This window comes from Hydra vulgaris, chromosome 13, assembly GCF_038396675.1.
Source record: "Hydra vulgaris chromosome 13, alternate assembly HydraT2T_AEP".
Taxonomy (NCBI): Eukaryota; Metazoa; Cnidaria; class Hydrozoa; order Anthoathecata; family Hydridae; genus Hydra; species Hydra vulgaris.
The window spans coordinates 58,507,501-58,525,816 of NC_088932.1; the positions used below are offsets into that span (position 1 = coordinate 58,507,501).

Genomic DNA, 18,316 nt, shown 5'->3' on the forward strand with positions numbered 1-18,316 from the left:
CTTTTAAAAGTAGAAAGCTAAGACTTGGGTTAGACCAATGGAAAAACATACTTTTTAGTGGTGAATCTAAATATAACCTTTTTTGTAAGTGGCGACAAGAAGTGAGTCTTGAGACCAAAGAATACCAGATACAATACTAAATATACCAAGAATCAAGAAGAGTGTTAAGCATGGAATGTCTGCTATGGTTTGGGGATGTTTCTCAGCACTAGGAACTGGTCCTATTTACAAATTTAATGGAATTTTAGGCTGCTTTGTGTACAAAGATATAATGGAAGATGTTATGTTACCACATGCTGAATAGGAGATGCCCCTAAAACAGATTTTTCAACAGGACAATGACCTGAAACATACATCAAAAATTGTAAAAAAATGGTTCAAGGAAAAGAATATCAGTGTAATGGAGTGGCCTGCACAAAGCCCTGACTTGAGATTGGTATTAGATAGGTATTGAAGGCCTGGCGAGAAATTGGTATTAGATAGGTATTGTTGACTCATTAATTGAGTCTATGCCTAGAAAAATAAAAGCAATAATTAAAAGTAAAGGAGGTCCTACCAAATATTAAGTTAATTTTTGAAGTTTTTCAAAAAATAAGTTAATTTTTGAAATTTTTTGAATTTTCAGTCGATTTTTTGAATGTCCACCTTGTTTTGTCCAAAAAAAATTTAATTTAATAAGGAAAATGTTATAAAACTTTTTTGGTAATTTTTAACATTAATATATATATATATATATATATATATATATATATATATATATATATATATATATATATATATATATATATGTAGATAGATAGATAGATATGTATATATATATCTATCTATATCTATATATATATATTTATATATATATATATATATATATATATATACATATATGTATAAATATATATATACATATATAATATATATGTATATATTTTAAATATATATATAATATATATATATTTAAAAATATATATATATATATATATTATGTTTATATTTTTAAATATATTTGCTTCCAACAAGGCTGCAAGCAACCACTATTAAAGTCAGAAGTTTAGTATTTGTAGAAAAGAGAAAAAGAAGCAACATTACGACAATGTTATAATGGTTGGAGATTGGCTGATAGAACAAGTCCAACTATGTTTACAATGCGTTTTTGCACTTTGTCTAAAAGAGAAAGGGCATCATTAGAAGATCCGCTCCAGATATGACAACAGTATTCCATACTAGGACGGATTTGAGATATATAGAGATAAAGAATAGAATTCGGAGTAAAGAAAGTGTCGAGCACGATAAAGAGATACAACCTTAGCAGATGCTAATTTTGCAATCGATTTGATATATGGTTTCGAAGAAAGATCAGAAGTAAGAGTTAATCCTAGAAGATGAAGGAGAGATGACTCAGGAAGATCAATTCTGTTGCGATAACAATTGGGTGAAAAAAATTCAGTTTTATCTGAATTAAAGTTTACCACCCACTGTGAGTCCATGTTGTAGCAGAAATGAGATCCTTTTCTAGCTCAAATTCCCCCTACAAGTAATCAGAGAGTGTTGGCTTATCATGACAAGAATAAATGGTAGTATTATTAGCAAACAATGCCACCTTAGATGTGAGGATATCTGGAAGATTGTTAATGTAAATTAAAAAGAGCATAGAACCAAGGATTGAACCTTGAAGAACCCCTTAAAAAAAGGAAAAGAAAGGACTCAATAATCTTAAAGATATTATCTTATACATCGTAAAAAGGAAGCTTACGGAGAAGACCAGCATGCCAAACTTTATCAAAAAGTTTAGAAATGTCAAGAGCGGTAGCCTTAACCTCTCCACCTCTATCTAATGCACCATAAAACTATAAGTTATTACTGTTAGCAAATCAGCTGTAGAATGAGAAGATTGAAGTCCATATTGATGATTAGAAAGTAAGTTGTTAAATTGAAGATGAGAGATTAAGTGTTTGTTAATTAAAGATTCAAAAGCCTTGCTTATGATAGGAAGAAGACTAATGGGATGATAGTTAGACGAGTCATATTGCTCTTCAGAATTTTTGAAAATAGGACTAACAGATGCCGTTTTCCAGCCTGCCGGAAAACAATACTCCGATAAGCACTTGTTAAATAATTTTGAAAGTATAGATGACAGCTTCGGAGATATGTTCAGGTATGTTGTTTGGACCACAAGCTGTAGAAGAGTCAAAGCAGAAAAATCGCTTTGGATACAGAAGCTGGAGTGATATGAATTTCAAGCAATGAATCAACCTGTTTTTCAGCTATATTAGGTAGAAAGCAACTAGTTAAAAAGAGATGATTGATAAAATGTTCTTAGTAAACAATTCAGCTTTGTTTTTAGGTGAAGTCTGAACCATACAAGAGAGGTGGAATAACAGATTTGCCTTTATTATTGATACAAATAAAGATTCGCAAGTGCCTAATTTTTGTGATAAAATACGAGATTTCATGACCTGAGAATAGCGGGTTTTTGCTATAGACAAAACCTTTTTACAATGGTTTTTAGCAACAGTAAACAGACACCTGTTTTCTGAAGAATTGTTTTGCTGATATATATGGAAGTAACGGTTTCGATTGGAATATGTAGCAGCACAATGTGAGGAAAATCATGGAGTAGAGTGAAGCTTGACGTGGAACCGTCGAGAGGGAAAAAAAGGTTCCATGCTAGCCTGAATCCATGAAGTTATGTAAGAAGCGCATAAGTCAGTAGGAAGACAAAAGATTTCTACCCAAAGACCATCACGAAGAAAATCACAGAAAGAGTCCCAGGCAATTCTGATGATGAAAAAGATCGAGTTAATAGTTATTGAAAGATAAAACCGTGATCAGAAGCACCTAAGGGTAAATGTGGAGAGACTGAGCACTGACTAGGATCAAGAACAAGGCATAAGTCAAGTAGAGAAGATAAATGATTCGGGTTGTCCGGAAAGCGAGTTAGAAAATTGACTATTTGAGTTAGAGATTGAGAAAGGCAAAAGTTAAGGGGTTTTAACGCCAGCAGTGTCACTGACACTAGAGTCAAGCCATTCAGTGTGATAAGCATTAAGGTCACCGACAACAACAATATTGGCTGATGGATAAAGAGAGAGGGCTTGATCAATTTGATCAGAAATAACATCGAAAAGAGTGCAGTCTTAAGATGAGGGAGCGTGATATAGAACAAAGAGAAAGGTGATAGAGTAAAGCGGTGGTAAACAAAAGCACATAAAGGAGTAGTCTGTGGATTGAAACCTGAAAGTTTCCTGACAAATGGGTCAATTTTTACGAATGTAAGTGCCCATGTCAAGCATGTGACTATTGTAGTCTTTACAAATTAAGGGAAGATCAACACTAAGATCACAAGATAAGACAGCTGAACTCAAATAAGTTTCACAAAGAGCAAGTAGGTCTTGTGAACTTTGCAAGAGATAAGACTCAACAGAAGAAATGTTACTTCGAAGACCACTAATATTAGCGAATGATCGGTTAAAGAACTTGGTGATGATGATGGTTTTTGTGTTTTATAGGTTTTGGTACTTAAGTCATTTTAAATTTTTTAAAGAATTGGACTCAAAGCATAGATAGTACACTGTTTAATAGCCCAAGTAATTGCCTCATTACTATTAATAATTCCTAAGCCTTAACAAACGGCTTCAAATGTGGCCTTGACAATGCACATCAAAAGTACCAATAGGGACACCATCCATGCGCAACATGACACTGTTAGTACTCTGATATTTTTCAGCTGTTAATGGAGTCAGCCTCTCTGAGAGCTACCACAGAGTTCGTGTAACCTGACTACCAGCCGGCCTCAGAACCATAAAACTGAGTTTTAGAATTGTTCTCTCATTAGGAGATATTAGAATGAGTTGCCTAGTAATAAAAACAGAGACACAAGCAAAACCCATGCATCGAGTTAAGAAGATTCGGCATTCAACATCCTAAACTGGAAACAATGTATTAAAAATACATTGTTTCAGCCAAATAGATAAAGAAGGGGTGCAAGACTGGTCAACAGATAGAATCTGTTTGCCCTTTAAGTCTTTGCCTAGAAGGTCTTTTAGAAAGCAGTAGCTGGATGTGTTTAACATCTGCCCAAGATGAGTATTTTTATAGAGACATCATCTCTAGCCTTTATCCAACCAAAAGCCCCAAGGCAGGGGGTTTTTAAGTCAGAGTTGGCTTCTCCTAGCCTAAAAAAGTGTATCCTACAAGGCAGCAGGACATAAAGCAGGTTGTACTGGGTTACATGTTACCAGTAGCAGGATAACCTGACCTAACAAAATTTAATTAAGTTTGTTTTCTGTTCCTAATATATACAAATTAAAACCCCTATGGCAATTCTTTAACTACATTAGTCATTAAGATAATCCTTAAAAGCAATCTTAAAATAATGTGTGAATATTAACCTGCTTCTTTGCTTGACATCTAACATGTACGATTATAATTCGCTAATATTAAACAATGGAACAGTGAGTAATAGAGTAAAAATAAAATTAGAAATTTAATAAAATAGTAAATATAAAATTAGAAAAGGTTCAATGTCAAATATGGGTATTGTAAATTAAATAAAATTTGAAATATTCCATTTGAATTATTGGTGAATTTGAACTACCAAGAAAAGCGTTATTTAAAAAGTTTCAATAAAAGTTGCCCTCTAAGATGTTGAAGGAAGCTCAAATTTTCATTGTTTTCTTAATTATATTCATATTATATCAACTTTCTGTAACAATGACGATAAATTAAAAAAATATGACCCACCCTGTTATATAAGTATGTGTTTTTTATAAGTTATTTAAACAAAAAATTTTATTTTGTAAAAAAATCATTTGAGTAAATATACTCAAAAAGATAAAAAATTTCTTTGACAAAAAGTGACAATTGTTTTTAAATGCCATTTAATTTAAATAACTTAGATCTTTAATAATGTTTTTTTATTATTAAAACGCATTTAAAATCGCTGCTAATAATTTTTTTATTGAATATCATATATGAATATTTTAATATAAATAGTTATAATTTTATTTTTTCTGTTATAGTGTTAGATAAGTTCTTAGTTAACAACCATGGTCAAATTATTTAAAAAAGTTGTTATTTGCGTGGTCATATAATGGCATGCGATCGCACACCTTTCATTGAAGGCCCAATTTAATTATTTAATTTCTTTATAAAAATAATTAAACTTTTATCAAATTATATCACTGACTGTTTTATAAAATACTATAATAAAAATTACTAACGCTAATTGTTCCTTTGATAGCTCAATTGAAAAAGTGCACTAATGATAATTATAGTTTATATTTCTAAATGAGTTAATAACATTCATTGTAATGATTTTTCAAATGGTGGCAAAATTTTAAGAGGTCTTTCAAAAAGATTTTATAAAAAAAATTGCATGAGAAAAAAAACAACAACAACAACAGTTTAAAAAATAATAATTTTAATTGACAACAGAAATTAATAATAAAATAAGAACTTTAATTAAGTATATAAAAGGTAACCAGTGGTTTTATTCTGAAATGAAACAAAAGATGTGTAAAAAATGAAAATATAGCATACGTCCTAAATAATATGCGTCAACAAAATGAATTGAAAGCGTGTCACATTGTTCAATCTACAAAAACACAAGCATAAAAAATATAAATATTTTGGACGCTTTTTCAAAATATTTCTGTCTAAAATATTTTAGATGTTATGAATATTTAGTAATTTCAAAACGCATCATAGTTCTTAGTAAAAACTTATTTTTGAAAACTCAGATTTTAACCTTGACCAACAAAAATTAATATGGAAAATCATTTTGGTTGGTTGTTGACCACCTATATTTTGTGCGCTGATATACATGTACTATTAGACTCACTTTTTATACTTTAACAAATTTTTTTACGACCTAAAACAGCAATTTAATATATTTCGAGTGCGTCTAATGGCGCTTCTGCAAGAATATATATGGCCAATTCCATAGTTCAGTGACGCATCATGCGGAGAGATTTTTTTTAATAGAAATTTTTCTATAACTCAAAAATAATTTTTTATTACTCTAAATCAATCTTGAATTAAAATTTTATAATATAAACTAAACACAATTGTATTAACATAACACTGTTACATAGCAAAAATTAAAACATGAGTTCAGTGACGCAACGCGGAAAAAAGTGTTTTTTTATCAGCATACTTTTAAATGGAGTTTTTGCTGAAATTTAAATTCTTGCTTGACTTATGAGATTTTTTTGTTGTAATTTATTCATTTGGCAATAAGGTAGTCATAAAAAAGCCACAAACAATAAAGTTTTCATATCGTTTTATTTTACAGAAAAAAAACTATCAGTTCAGTGACACAACGTTCAGTGACGAAACAAAAAGACGAAATTAAAATCATTTTAAAAAGTTTTGTTATTTTGTAATAAATTTTAATTATACTCAGGTGAAAATAGCATCGGAACAACGTTATCATTCTGAACATAAAAATAATGTGATTTTGATTTACCTTGAATACCTTGATTTACCTTGAATTACCTTGATTTACCTTGATTTTGATTTACCTTGAATTTTGATTTACCTTTGATTTTTCTTGAATAACTTAAAATTGAACTGAATCTAAGTTCATTTTTTTGTTGTCTTGTATCGTTTTCTGACATGTGAATTACAGATATTTGCAAATCTTGTAATGCTAATGCAAAATCTGCTGCTGACCTGATTTCGTATTGACTAGTTTTAACTCTCAGGGCTGCGATTTGCTTAACAGTAGCTCCTATTCTGTCAACCTTTCCTTTCCCGTGCATCACTGCAAAGAAATGCCAGAAGAATTTTTTTATGAAAACGTTTTTCAAACACAACCATTGCAGCCTTAATGCTTTTGTTTTTGAACTGAGAAGTAGCATTATAGCTGAACATGTGTACTCCTTTGACTTGATCAGGAATAAAGTGAAGGATTTTGTCAATGTACGGTATAACGGAAGACTTAGTATGATCAGTTGAATCTGAAACTATGGCAAATGTTTTTAACTCGATGTTCCAGACTGCTAGGGTCATGATAGAAACTTGATTTTGACCAAAATGAGCCGCTTGTGGCTCATTTTGATAGAAACACTTAGCATTTTCAGCCCAGTCAACTTGGATTACCGCAATTTCAGAATTAACACTCATCGAAACCTCTTAAGCTGCTTTTTTATTAGGATTGACTTTCAATTTTTCTCTTAGATCTAACTCTGGACATTTCTTTCTTTTTATCAGCATTTCGAGAAACATAATTAGCTTGGTATTCTGCATAACGTTTTTTTTTTACTTCTAATTTTGATTCCATTTCTTAAAAATTTACAACTTTATAAGAAAATGTTAACAAAAATCCAAAAGTTTACTAATATTTACTAATAGCCCTTCACAATACTAAAATGCAAAAATTTATTCGAATTTGAAAAAATTGAAAACCCACAACAAAATCTGAACTTTTGGATGATATTTTGACTTCCTTACCGCGCTATTTTATAAAACGCTTATTATCCCGTCGATGGGTTCAGTGACGCAACAGCTTTTAAACTATAACTATATGTTAATACAACGCTTTTTGACCAATTTTTTTTTATTAATGATTAAAAGTTTACATTAAAATATATAATTTCTAAAAAAACCTCTCCATAAAGTATAATTTCATTGCAATAATTAAACTTTTTTAGCTTTTAGTTCAGTGACGCAACGTAATTTTTGCAGATGTGTATGTGACAAAAAAACACTTGAATTATTTTTAAAGAGTGAAAGTTTTTTCACTCAATACATATATGTAATCTCAAAGATTCTTTCTAAACAAAATTATAGATATGTTTTGTTTAAAATATTGCAATAACTCGCCCTCAAATTTTACTCACTTTTTCGAATAATAAAAAGAACAAACAGTTGCTAACATTCATCAAATTTATCTACTCGATTCAAACATTTTCTACTCAAAATTTATTTTAAAAATGATTTTAAGGTGTTTAAACCATAATTAAAGAAAAAAAACCTTTTGAAAAAAGAAATTTTTAAACACGAAATTTATCTCTTCCATCGTGGAAATAACCATATATATATATATATATATATATATATATATATATATATATATATATATATATATATATATATATATATATATATATATATATATATATATATATATATATATATATATATACATTTACATATATATATGTATGTATATATATATATATATATATATATATATATATATATATATATATATATATATATATATATATATATATATATATATGTGTGTGTGTGTGTGTGTGTATATATATATATTAAATTGGTTTATTTTATTTGCCTAGAATGTTTGATGGTTAGTGCAACAAAATGGGAAATTTACTGCTACGCAGCCCTACTGATATGGGTATATGTTTATACTAGTTTTATTTTTTATTTTTTTATTTTTTTTGTTAAACATCTTCGCTTCCAACAAGGCTGCAAGCAGCCACTAATTGAAGTTGGAAGTTACTAAAAGAGAAAAGATGAAGATTGTAGAGCAAGATAACGATTGACAGGCGACTTAAAAGATTGGAAATTATATGAATCAGGAAAGCAAGATGAAGGAAGCGAATTTCAAAGAACTGATGTTTGAGGAAAAACCTAGACTAAGCGTTTTTGGAGCACTTAGGAACAGTCACAGAAAAAGGATGACACTTGATTAAATGACGAGTAACATGAGAATGAATTTTAGTAGATGGCACAAGAGATGCTAGCTCTTTAGAGCAGTGCCCATTATAGTATTTGTAGAAAAGAGAAAGAGAAGCAACATCACAACGATGTGATAATGGTTAGAGGTTGGCTGCAAGAGCAGGTCCAACTATAATTACAATGCGTTTTTGCACCTTGTCTAAAAGAGAAAGGGCATCATTAGAAGATCCGCCCCAGATATGGCAACAGTATTCCATACAAGGCCGGATTTGAGATTTATAGAGATAGAGAATAGAATGCAAAGTAAGATATGGCAACAGTATTCAATACAAGGCCGGATTTGAGATTTATAGAGATAAAGAATAGAATGCGAAGTAAGAAAGTGACGAGCTCGATAAAGAGATGCAACCTTAGCAGATGCTAATTTTGCAACTGATTTGATATATGGTTTCCAAGAAAGATTGGAAGTAAGAGTTAATCCTAGAAGATAAGGAGTAGTTGACTCATCGAGTGCATCACCGTTCATAAATATAGGAAGATATAATTATTGCGATAACGATTGGCTGAAAAAAATTGAGTTTTATCTGAATTTAAGTTCACCAGCCACTGTGAGCCCCATGCTATAGCAGAAGTGAGATCATTTTTAAGCTCAAATGCCCCCTCCAAGCAATCAGAGAGTGTTGGTTTCTTATCATGACAAGAATAAATGGAAGTATCATCAGCAAACAATGCCACATTAGTTATGAGATTATCTGGAAGGTCGTTAATGTAAATTAAAAAGAGTATAAGGCCAAGGATAGAACCTTGTGGATAGAACCTTAACCTCTCCACCTTCATCTAATGCACGATGAAACCTGTCAGTTATTACTGTTAGCAAATCAGCTGTAGAACAAGAAGATCGAAATCCATATTGATGGTCAGAAAGTAAGTTATTAGATTCAGGATAAGAAATTAAGTGTTTGTTAGTTAAAGATTCAAAAAACTTGCTTATGATAGGAAGTAGACTTATGGGACAGTAGTTAAACGAATCAGATCGCTCTCCAGAAATTTTGAAGATAGGGATAACAGATGTCGCTTTCCAGCAGGCTGGAAGACTCTGATAAGCACTTGTTGAATAGTTTTGAGAGTAAAGATGTCAGCTCCGGAGAACACTTCTGCAAGACAATAACAGGTATGTTGTCTAGGCCTCAAGCTGTAGAAGAGTCTAGGTAGGAAATCACTTTAGATACAGATGCTGGAGTGATGAATGTCAAGCAATGGATCAACCTGTTTCTTGGCAATATCAGGTAGAACGCAACTAGTGGAATCAAGAGATGATATTGATGAAAAGTTTTTAGCAAACAATTCGGCTTTGTCTTTGGGTAAAGTGACAAAGTCTGAACCATACAAGAGAGGTGGAATTATAGATTTGCCCTTATTATTGATATTAATAAAGATTCTCCAGAAGTCACGAGAGCCTACTTTTTGAGATGAGATACAAGATTTCATGACCTGAGAATAGCGGGTTTTGGCGTTAGACAAAATCTTTTTACAATTGTTTCTTGCAGTAATAAACAGACGTCTGTTTTCTGGAGAATTTTTTTGCTGATAAATATGGAAGTAACGGTTTCGATTGGCAATCGCAGCAGCACAGTGTGAGGAAAACCATGGAGGAGAGTGAGGCTTGAATCTTCAAGAAGGAATAAAAGATTCCATGCCAGCCTGAATCCTCAAAATTATGTAAGAAGCACATTTGTCGACAGGAAGACGAAAGATTTCTACGCAAGGGCCATCACAAAGAAAATCATGGAAAGAATCCCAGTCAGCTTTACTGTAGTTGTAAGAGGTTCGATAATAGGGGTATTCAGGTGATGAAGAAGAATGAGATATTAGTTTTAGACATGAAGCAGATTGTACTGGGTTACATGTTACCAGTAGCAGGATAACCTGATCTGACTGACAATTGATTTGTTTGACAATGATTTGTTTTTTATTTATTTATTTTTTATTTTGTTTAAATATTTTATTGCAAGATCTTTCAAAAACTTTAAGTATATTATATCATATATTATCTTAAATAATTTTATTGTTAATATTTTAAAAGATTTTGTTAAATGAATATTATATCACACTTTTTAATTTATTTATATATTTATGAAAATGAATAATGTTAAGTTGTGCATAGTAATGATCGTTATTAACATTTATGTAGGTATTGAAAACCTTTGTTTATTTCAGATGTTATTAATGAGTGCTGTTTAACTGAAGTCTAACTATTAATACCTTTTCTGACAAAACAAAATTGTATTAAATAACTACCAAGACTAATATATCTTTGCCTATATATATATATATATATATATATATATATATATATATATATATATATATATATATATATATATATATATATATATATATATATGAATAAATATAATATAATATATTAAAGGATTGCAAATTATATGAATCAGGAAAGCAAGAAAGTTAGTAAATAAAGTCGATTCCAAAGAACTAATGTTCTGGACTAGACGAATAAGAATTATTGGAGCATTTAAGAACAGTCACAGTAAAAGAATGAAACTTAATTGAATGATGAGTAACGTGTGAATGAATTTTAGTAATTTATTAATTTAGTAATTTTAGTAATTTAGTAATTAAATTTAATTAATAGAATTTTAGTATAGAAATTTAATTAATAGAATTTTTGTAATTTAGTAATTAAATTTAGTAGATGACACAAGAGACTCTAGATCTTTAGAGTAGTGCCCATTATAGTATCTATAGAAAAAAGGAAGAGAATTAACATTAAGTCAATATGATAATGGTTGGAGGTTGGCTGCCATAGCATGTCCAACAATGTTTACAATATGTTTTTGCACCTTGTCTAAAGGCGAAAAAGCGTCATTAGAAGATCTGCTCCAGATATGGCAACAGTATACCATACAAGGCTGGATTTGAGATTTATAGAGATAGAGAATAGAATCCAGAGTAAGAAAGAGTCAAGCTCGATAAAGAGATGCAACCTTAGCAGATGCTAAATTTGCAATCGATTTGATCTATGGTTTCCAGGAAAGAACGGAAGTAAGAGTTAATCCTAGAAGATGAAAGGTAGATGACTCATCTACCTTTTATCTAAAATTTTTTTATCTGAATTGAAGTTCACCAGCCACGCTGAGCCCCATACCATAGTAGAAGTGAGATCTTTTTAAAGCTCAAATGCCCCCTCCAAGCAATCAGAGAGTTGCCTTCTTATCACGACAAGAATTAATGGTAGTATCATCAATAATGCCACCTTAGATGTGAGAATATCTGGAAGATCATTGATGTAAATTTATAAGAGTAAAGGGCCAAGGATAGAACCTTGAGCAACCCATGAAGTTACAGGATATGAAGATGAGTGCTGTCCATCGAGGACAACTTTTATACTACGATTGGTAAGAAAGGATTTAATAATCTTGAAGATGTTACTTGATATGTGGTAAGAAGAAAGCTTATGAAGAAGACCAGCATGCCAAACTTTATAAAAAGTTTAGAAATGTCAAGAGCGATAGCCTTAACCTCTCCATCTCTATCTAATGCACAATAAATCCTATCAGTTATTACTGTTAGCAAATTGGCTGTAGAACAAGAAGATTGAAATTCATATTGATGATCAGAAAGTAAGTTATTAGATTTAAAATGAGAGATTAAGTATTTGTTAATTAAAAACTCAAAAACCTTGCTTATGATACGAAGAAGACTAATGGGAGATATTTAGACGAGTCAAATTGTTATCCAGAGTTTTTGAAAATATAAAGAAAACAGATGTTGCCTTCCAGCTGGCTGGAAAACAAGACTCTAATAAGCACTTGTTACATAGTTTTGAAAGTATAGACGACAGCTCTGCATATATAAACATCTTAGGATCTTATTGTATATTTCCTTTCTCCTAGCTGCATCTCGTTTTGATTTTTTTTTTCTATTTTTAATACCATTTTAATGAAACATACATTTTTAACCAACAATCTGAGTTGCCACATGTTGGAATGGACCAGTTGTGGACAGAGTCATTTTTTTTGCAAGTGCAACCGCACTGGGCCCGCGATATTCAAGGGGCTCCAAATATTAAAAACACATTTTTCTAATTTGAAACATGTTTATAAAAAACTAGCAAATGTTAAGAATCTCTTAGTACTAAGTTCCTTTTGGTTTAGAAACTTATTTTATCATAAGGTCAAAGAATATTTCCTAATTTTTCACCTACATAAAACAGCAAAATACAAAATTAGAACAAAACATTAACTTCAATCGAGAACAACAATTTAAATGAGTATTTAATTTGCATGTGCAATTGAAATTCCATTCAAATAATCGATAAATCAATTGAATGGAAACTATCAAATAATCTATAAATCAATCGAATGGAAACAAAAAAAATAGGATTAATTTGATAACAATTTAATTTAAAAAATATATACCTCATAGTTCTGTTGTTTTTACTAGTTCAAATAATTGGCTTTTATTTATTTTTTAAACAGTTTTGTTAACATTTTTAAACTCACTTGTTGTTTAATTTACATTTACATACAACATTTAATTATCACAAATGTCAAATAGATATTATGCTATTATCTCTTAATGACTTTAAAAAAAATTTTGAACAGATTATAAAAGAAGCACAAAAAGCAGATATAAATATTATAGCACAGTTCACTGAATGGTCTTTTAGTGATACTCAAATATTAGTGAATAGAAACAAAGATTGTGTTAATAAGTCACTAGAGCCTAGTTTACCATTACCAAAATGGAGAGTATGTAATCTCAAGAGACTGACAGACTATATTGTTATTATACAGATCATAAAGAAATATTATGGTATTGATGATATACCAAATAAAAAAATTGAATCAGTAGACAATGAAATTGATCCAATTAAATGCTGTGATGATAATGATTAATGATGATAAATGTTCGCGATCTCATTTCTGAAGTTGATGATTAGTATAACCATCTCAAACAACTGAAGATAAATTTAAACAATCATATTAAAAATTTTTTTAATAAATTAATTGATAAAGTAAAAGATTCATTGCAAGCACAATTTGAATTGTATAATTTTTAAAATCAAGTTTTCGGTTTTCTTTTCAATAATAAAAAGCTAAAAGCTTTGAATATAAATGAATTCAATACTTATTGTTCAAATCTGGTCAAACACTTAAAATATGATTTTGAAGAGTTGGAATTCAAAATTAAACTTTTTGTTTTAAGATATATTTTAGGAGATAATTATATTATTCTAGAGAATTTATAAATCATTTTAGAAAGGAATTTTGAAGAATTATATCCATATATAGGGGAGACCAGGGCTAGTTGCAACAAAATTTAAAATCTGCATTTATCTCCTTAAATTTAAATGTTTTTGAATTTTTTTTTTCAGGGTTATAAAATCTCAGTGATCTTATTAGATCTTAGTGACGTATTAATCCAACATTGATAAATATATTATAAAACTTAGTTATACCACAATAGTGAATCAAAAATGAAAAAAAAATGTTGCAGCTTACCCTGCACCAGGGCAAGTTGCAACAGTGGACGGGGTAAGTTGCAACACAATAATTTGAAAATATAAGTCTAGCAGAGTTAATAGAAAAATTACTAGTTTATCTATAATTTCTATTTGGCAACAAAAATTTTATAATTACAATTAAAGAAAGTAGTATTTTCATTGAGCTGCAATACTTTTATATGTTTATACTTTTATTTTTATATTTAGATTTCACATATACTTGTTTAGTAAATTAATATTTGTTTTTTAAAAAAAAATTCTTTTAGTCAAAACGAACAACAATTAAGTTTATTAAAAGGCAAGAGTAGTTTTTAGGATATTTTTTTAGTCATTTTTTTTTCCTTTTTTTGGGATATAAAAAACACAATAACATTTTATTTAAAAAACTATTTTTTTAATGTAAAAAAATTATATTAATTACATTTCAATTCAACTTTAATATTTTTTGTTCTTGATGTAGAAGTATAAGATTTTCTCTTTCTAGAACTAATTTCTTTTTCAGCAATAAGTCGTTGTTTTACTAGAGTATCTGTAAGAATTTCTGCATAATTTCTCTTTGATCTAGTGAGTATTTCTTTCCTAGGTTGTGCTTTTGGTAGAGTTCTTACATTCTCTGGGGAAAATTCTAATAATACCGAAGATTGAATTGCATCTGAGATTAAAGTTGATATACTACTATAATTATCTGCTTTAGATTAGCTGAGTTTTCTAACTCTAAAACCAGAAGTTATGTTTTGTTGTGTAGGAGAATGCTGTAAGGCTATTTTTGCAATTCCTGGCAGATCATATATACTCATTGTTTTTCCTGGCCAAATTTTCATTCATGAGTCTTGTTTTTCCTGGCCAAATTTTCATCCACGAGTCTTGTTTTTCCTGGCCAAATTTTCATCCATGAGTCTTGTGCATTAGCTACGCATTTTTTGAATGGTCTCAATACAGATCTAAATAGAGGTTGCAACATGTGACGAGGGAAGGACCTCACATGTTGCAACAGGACAGGACTTTCTTTTGTTAATTTAAAATGGTGAATAAAGTAGTTTAAGTAACAAATCACTTCTCATTCATCCAGCCTGACACATTCGAAGCACCAGTGCAATTATTTGCTCTATCACAAACAAAGTGATCAAGAATTTCTTTCTTGGAAAAAAAAACATTGGAGGCACACTATTGCCACATGCGTTTACAGCTAACATCATTGTCACTATGTTTACAGCTAACATCACAGCGTTTACAGCTAACATCATTGTCACATGCGTTTACAGCTAACATCAGTGTCCCTTGATCTTGAGAAATTAATGCTCCAACTTGTGTAATACCTTTACGAGCAATTATCTTGTTTTGTTTTTGCATAGTCACCACTATACAAAAATATATACCACTATGCAAAAACATATACCAAAACAGGGCAGAAATAAATTTTATACCGCGTTTTTGCCGTATTGGGATTTTTTATTGTTGTTAGAAAATGTTGGGAATTTTCTAAAAAAGGTCCTAAAAAACTCAAAAAAACACTAAAAAAAAAAGGTCATTGACTTTTGGGAATTTTAAGCCCATTGGGAATTCCGCGTTTTACGCGGCACCATTGGGCTAGTTAACACCCTGCAAAAAAATATACCAGTTTTTTTATAACCAGGAATAGGTATTGGCATTCCCATATCAACAGCTTTTTTACTTTATTTATGTAACAAAAATGAGTTAATTAGTTTTTTTCCATACTTTTTTGCTGATGCTTGAATTGATGTTTCTTTTTATCAATAACATGGTTTGCTGCCTCTATTACCGCTACTGTTGGAGAAAGTCTATTTTCAGTCTTTCTCTTGTAAATTCCCATTTACAACTTTTACTAAAGCACAAAATAACAGTTTAATCAAATAACAATAAAACAAAAAAATATTACAAAAGTCATTTTATACAATTTAATTCACATCATCATTTATTTATATATGTATTATTACCGTATCTATGCATGCATGTATGTATGTATGTATTTATATATGTATTATTAATGTATCTATGCATTCATGTATGTATGTATGCATGTATGTATGTATGTATGTATGTATGTATGTATGTATGTATGTATGTATGTATGTATGTATGTATGTATGTATGTATGTATGTATGTATGTATGTATGTATGTATGTATGTATGTATGTATGTAGTGTATGTATGTATAAATTAATATATTTATAAATTTATATGTAATATTCATATAATATGTATGTATATGTATATATATATATATATATATATATATATATATATACATATATATACATATATATTGTATACATATACAACTTCATATATATTATATACACATACAACTTATGTAAACTCATCTTCGTCATAAAATTTTTATTTTCGTTTATTTTTATATAATAAAAGCATCCATTATTTTAGAAAAAGTTGAGTTTACTGAAAACCCCAAAAAACTTCAAAAACGAAAATTAGAATTTTATATCTGAAAAAAAAATATCAATAACTTTTGAAATTTTTTACTGTATGTATATTTTTAATTAAGTTTTTTTAAGTTTAATTTTCAATTAATAACTATAGGTTTTTTACAGCTGGCGTGTTAAAGTTATATTATTTAATAAAAATTTAGAAAAATATATAAAAACCTTTGTTGTTGCAACTAGCCCCAGTCTCCCCTATGCATCGTATATCAAATAATTTTAACAATACCTGTTACTGTTGCTTATTATGAACAATTGTTTTCAAAACAAAAATTAATTGAAAATTATCTGGATTCTACAATGTCACACGAAAGAGTTTCAGGATTAGCAATACTGTCTATTGAAAATGCAACTAATGGCACTTCTCATATTGCTGTGGGTTCTATATTTGCTACTCACAACTTGTGTGTGTCATAATTTGGCATATTTTAAATCAAATCATTGGTTTTTAAAAAAAAGTTGAAACTGAGTTTTAATAGTAGAAGAATACAGTTGTTTAAAAATGCAACAATAAAAGTTACTAAGGCTAATTGTTTTTTTTGATAACTCAATTGAAAAAATGAGCTAATGATAATTGAATCAGTAAAAAGAAGAACAGTACTAGTCCATTTTTGTTGTTTGCACTTTCTTTCATAATTTTATTTAATTTATTTCAATCTCTCTATGTACAACAAAAATAATACTCATCCATCTTTCTTTCATTATTTTTTGCCATAAAGTAGATTTAAACTAGTCGAAGAACAATACTTGAACATCTCGAAATGAAAATATTGGACTAGAACTGTTCTTCTTTTCACTGATTCAATTATGGTCTATTTTAATTCAATGTCTTGAAGTCATTGCAGTAAAGTCTATGCAATTTGTTAAAGTCATTGCAATAAAGTCAAAGCAATGTGTTGAAGTCATTACAATAAAGTCAATGCAATGTGTTCACAAATTCTTTAGAAGTTTTTGATTAAGATTTAAAAGTTTAACGAGATAAAAAACAACAGTTTGAAGCAGAATGTTTTTAATTAACAACAGAAAATAATATTAAAATAAGACCCTGATTGGTGCCACTATTTTTCTAAATTTCTCTATATGATCAGCAAATTACCTTCTTTTTTTTTAGAAACCCTATTTATTTATGGATTCCCACTTCCCTCCCCTCTTCCTTGCCCACCTCAACAACAAGGCATTAAACTAAATAAGAAATTTACAGCTTAAAAAAAAAAATTACTAATACCATTAATGCAACATTTGACAATTTTTGACAAAAGAATTTGTAGTTCAGTAATAATTTCCTTATTATTGCTATTTCAATGTTTTAGTTTCCTGAGCAACAGGAAAGATGGCTTTACTTAGAGAAAGAAATAAGGGTGCCTAAGGTGCTAAACCCTTTTCCTCCCCCTTTTAAAGTTTATAAATTTTAGGTTTTTGATTACCTTTATTAAAAAAGGGTGTTAAACAATTGTTATAAAATATAAAACATTGTTAAATATCAATATTAATAAAACATTGTTTAAAATCACATTAGCTTGGTCATATCCTTGACCACAGCACTTTTTTAAATCTACTCCTTTGTCTTTAAGCAATAATATTAATTGATAAACCTACTGCCAAAGGATCCTTTAATCTCCGCTACATGGTAGAATTTTTTATTTTTTAATTTTTTGTACATATCAAAGAGTTAAACTTAATTGG

At 29.4% G+C, this 18,316-nt stretch overlaps 1 protein-coding gene across 1 annotated transcript in view; it reads left to right on the forward strand.

Annotated features, from left to right (window-relative positions):
• LOC105843164 (uncharacterized) overlaps nt 1-18,316 on the forward strand; it is a 61,798-nt gene that overhangs the window by 8,953 nt on the left and 34,529 nt on the right. The window contains exon 2 of the mRNA XM_065815038.1: nt 8,301-8,362. Coding sequence (XP_065671110.1) covers nt 8,326-8,362 — 37 coding nt within the window. The 5' untranslated portion in view covers nt 8,301-8,325. The remainder of the gene's footprint in view (nt 1-8,300; nt 8,363-18,316) is intronic.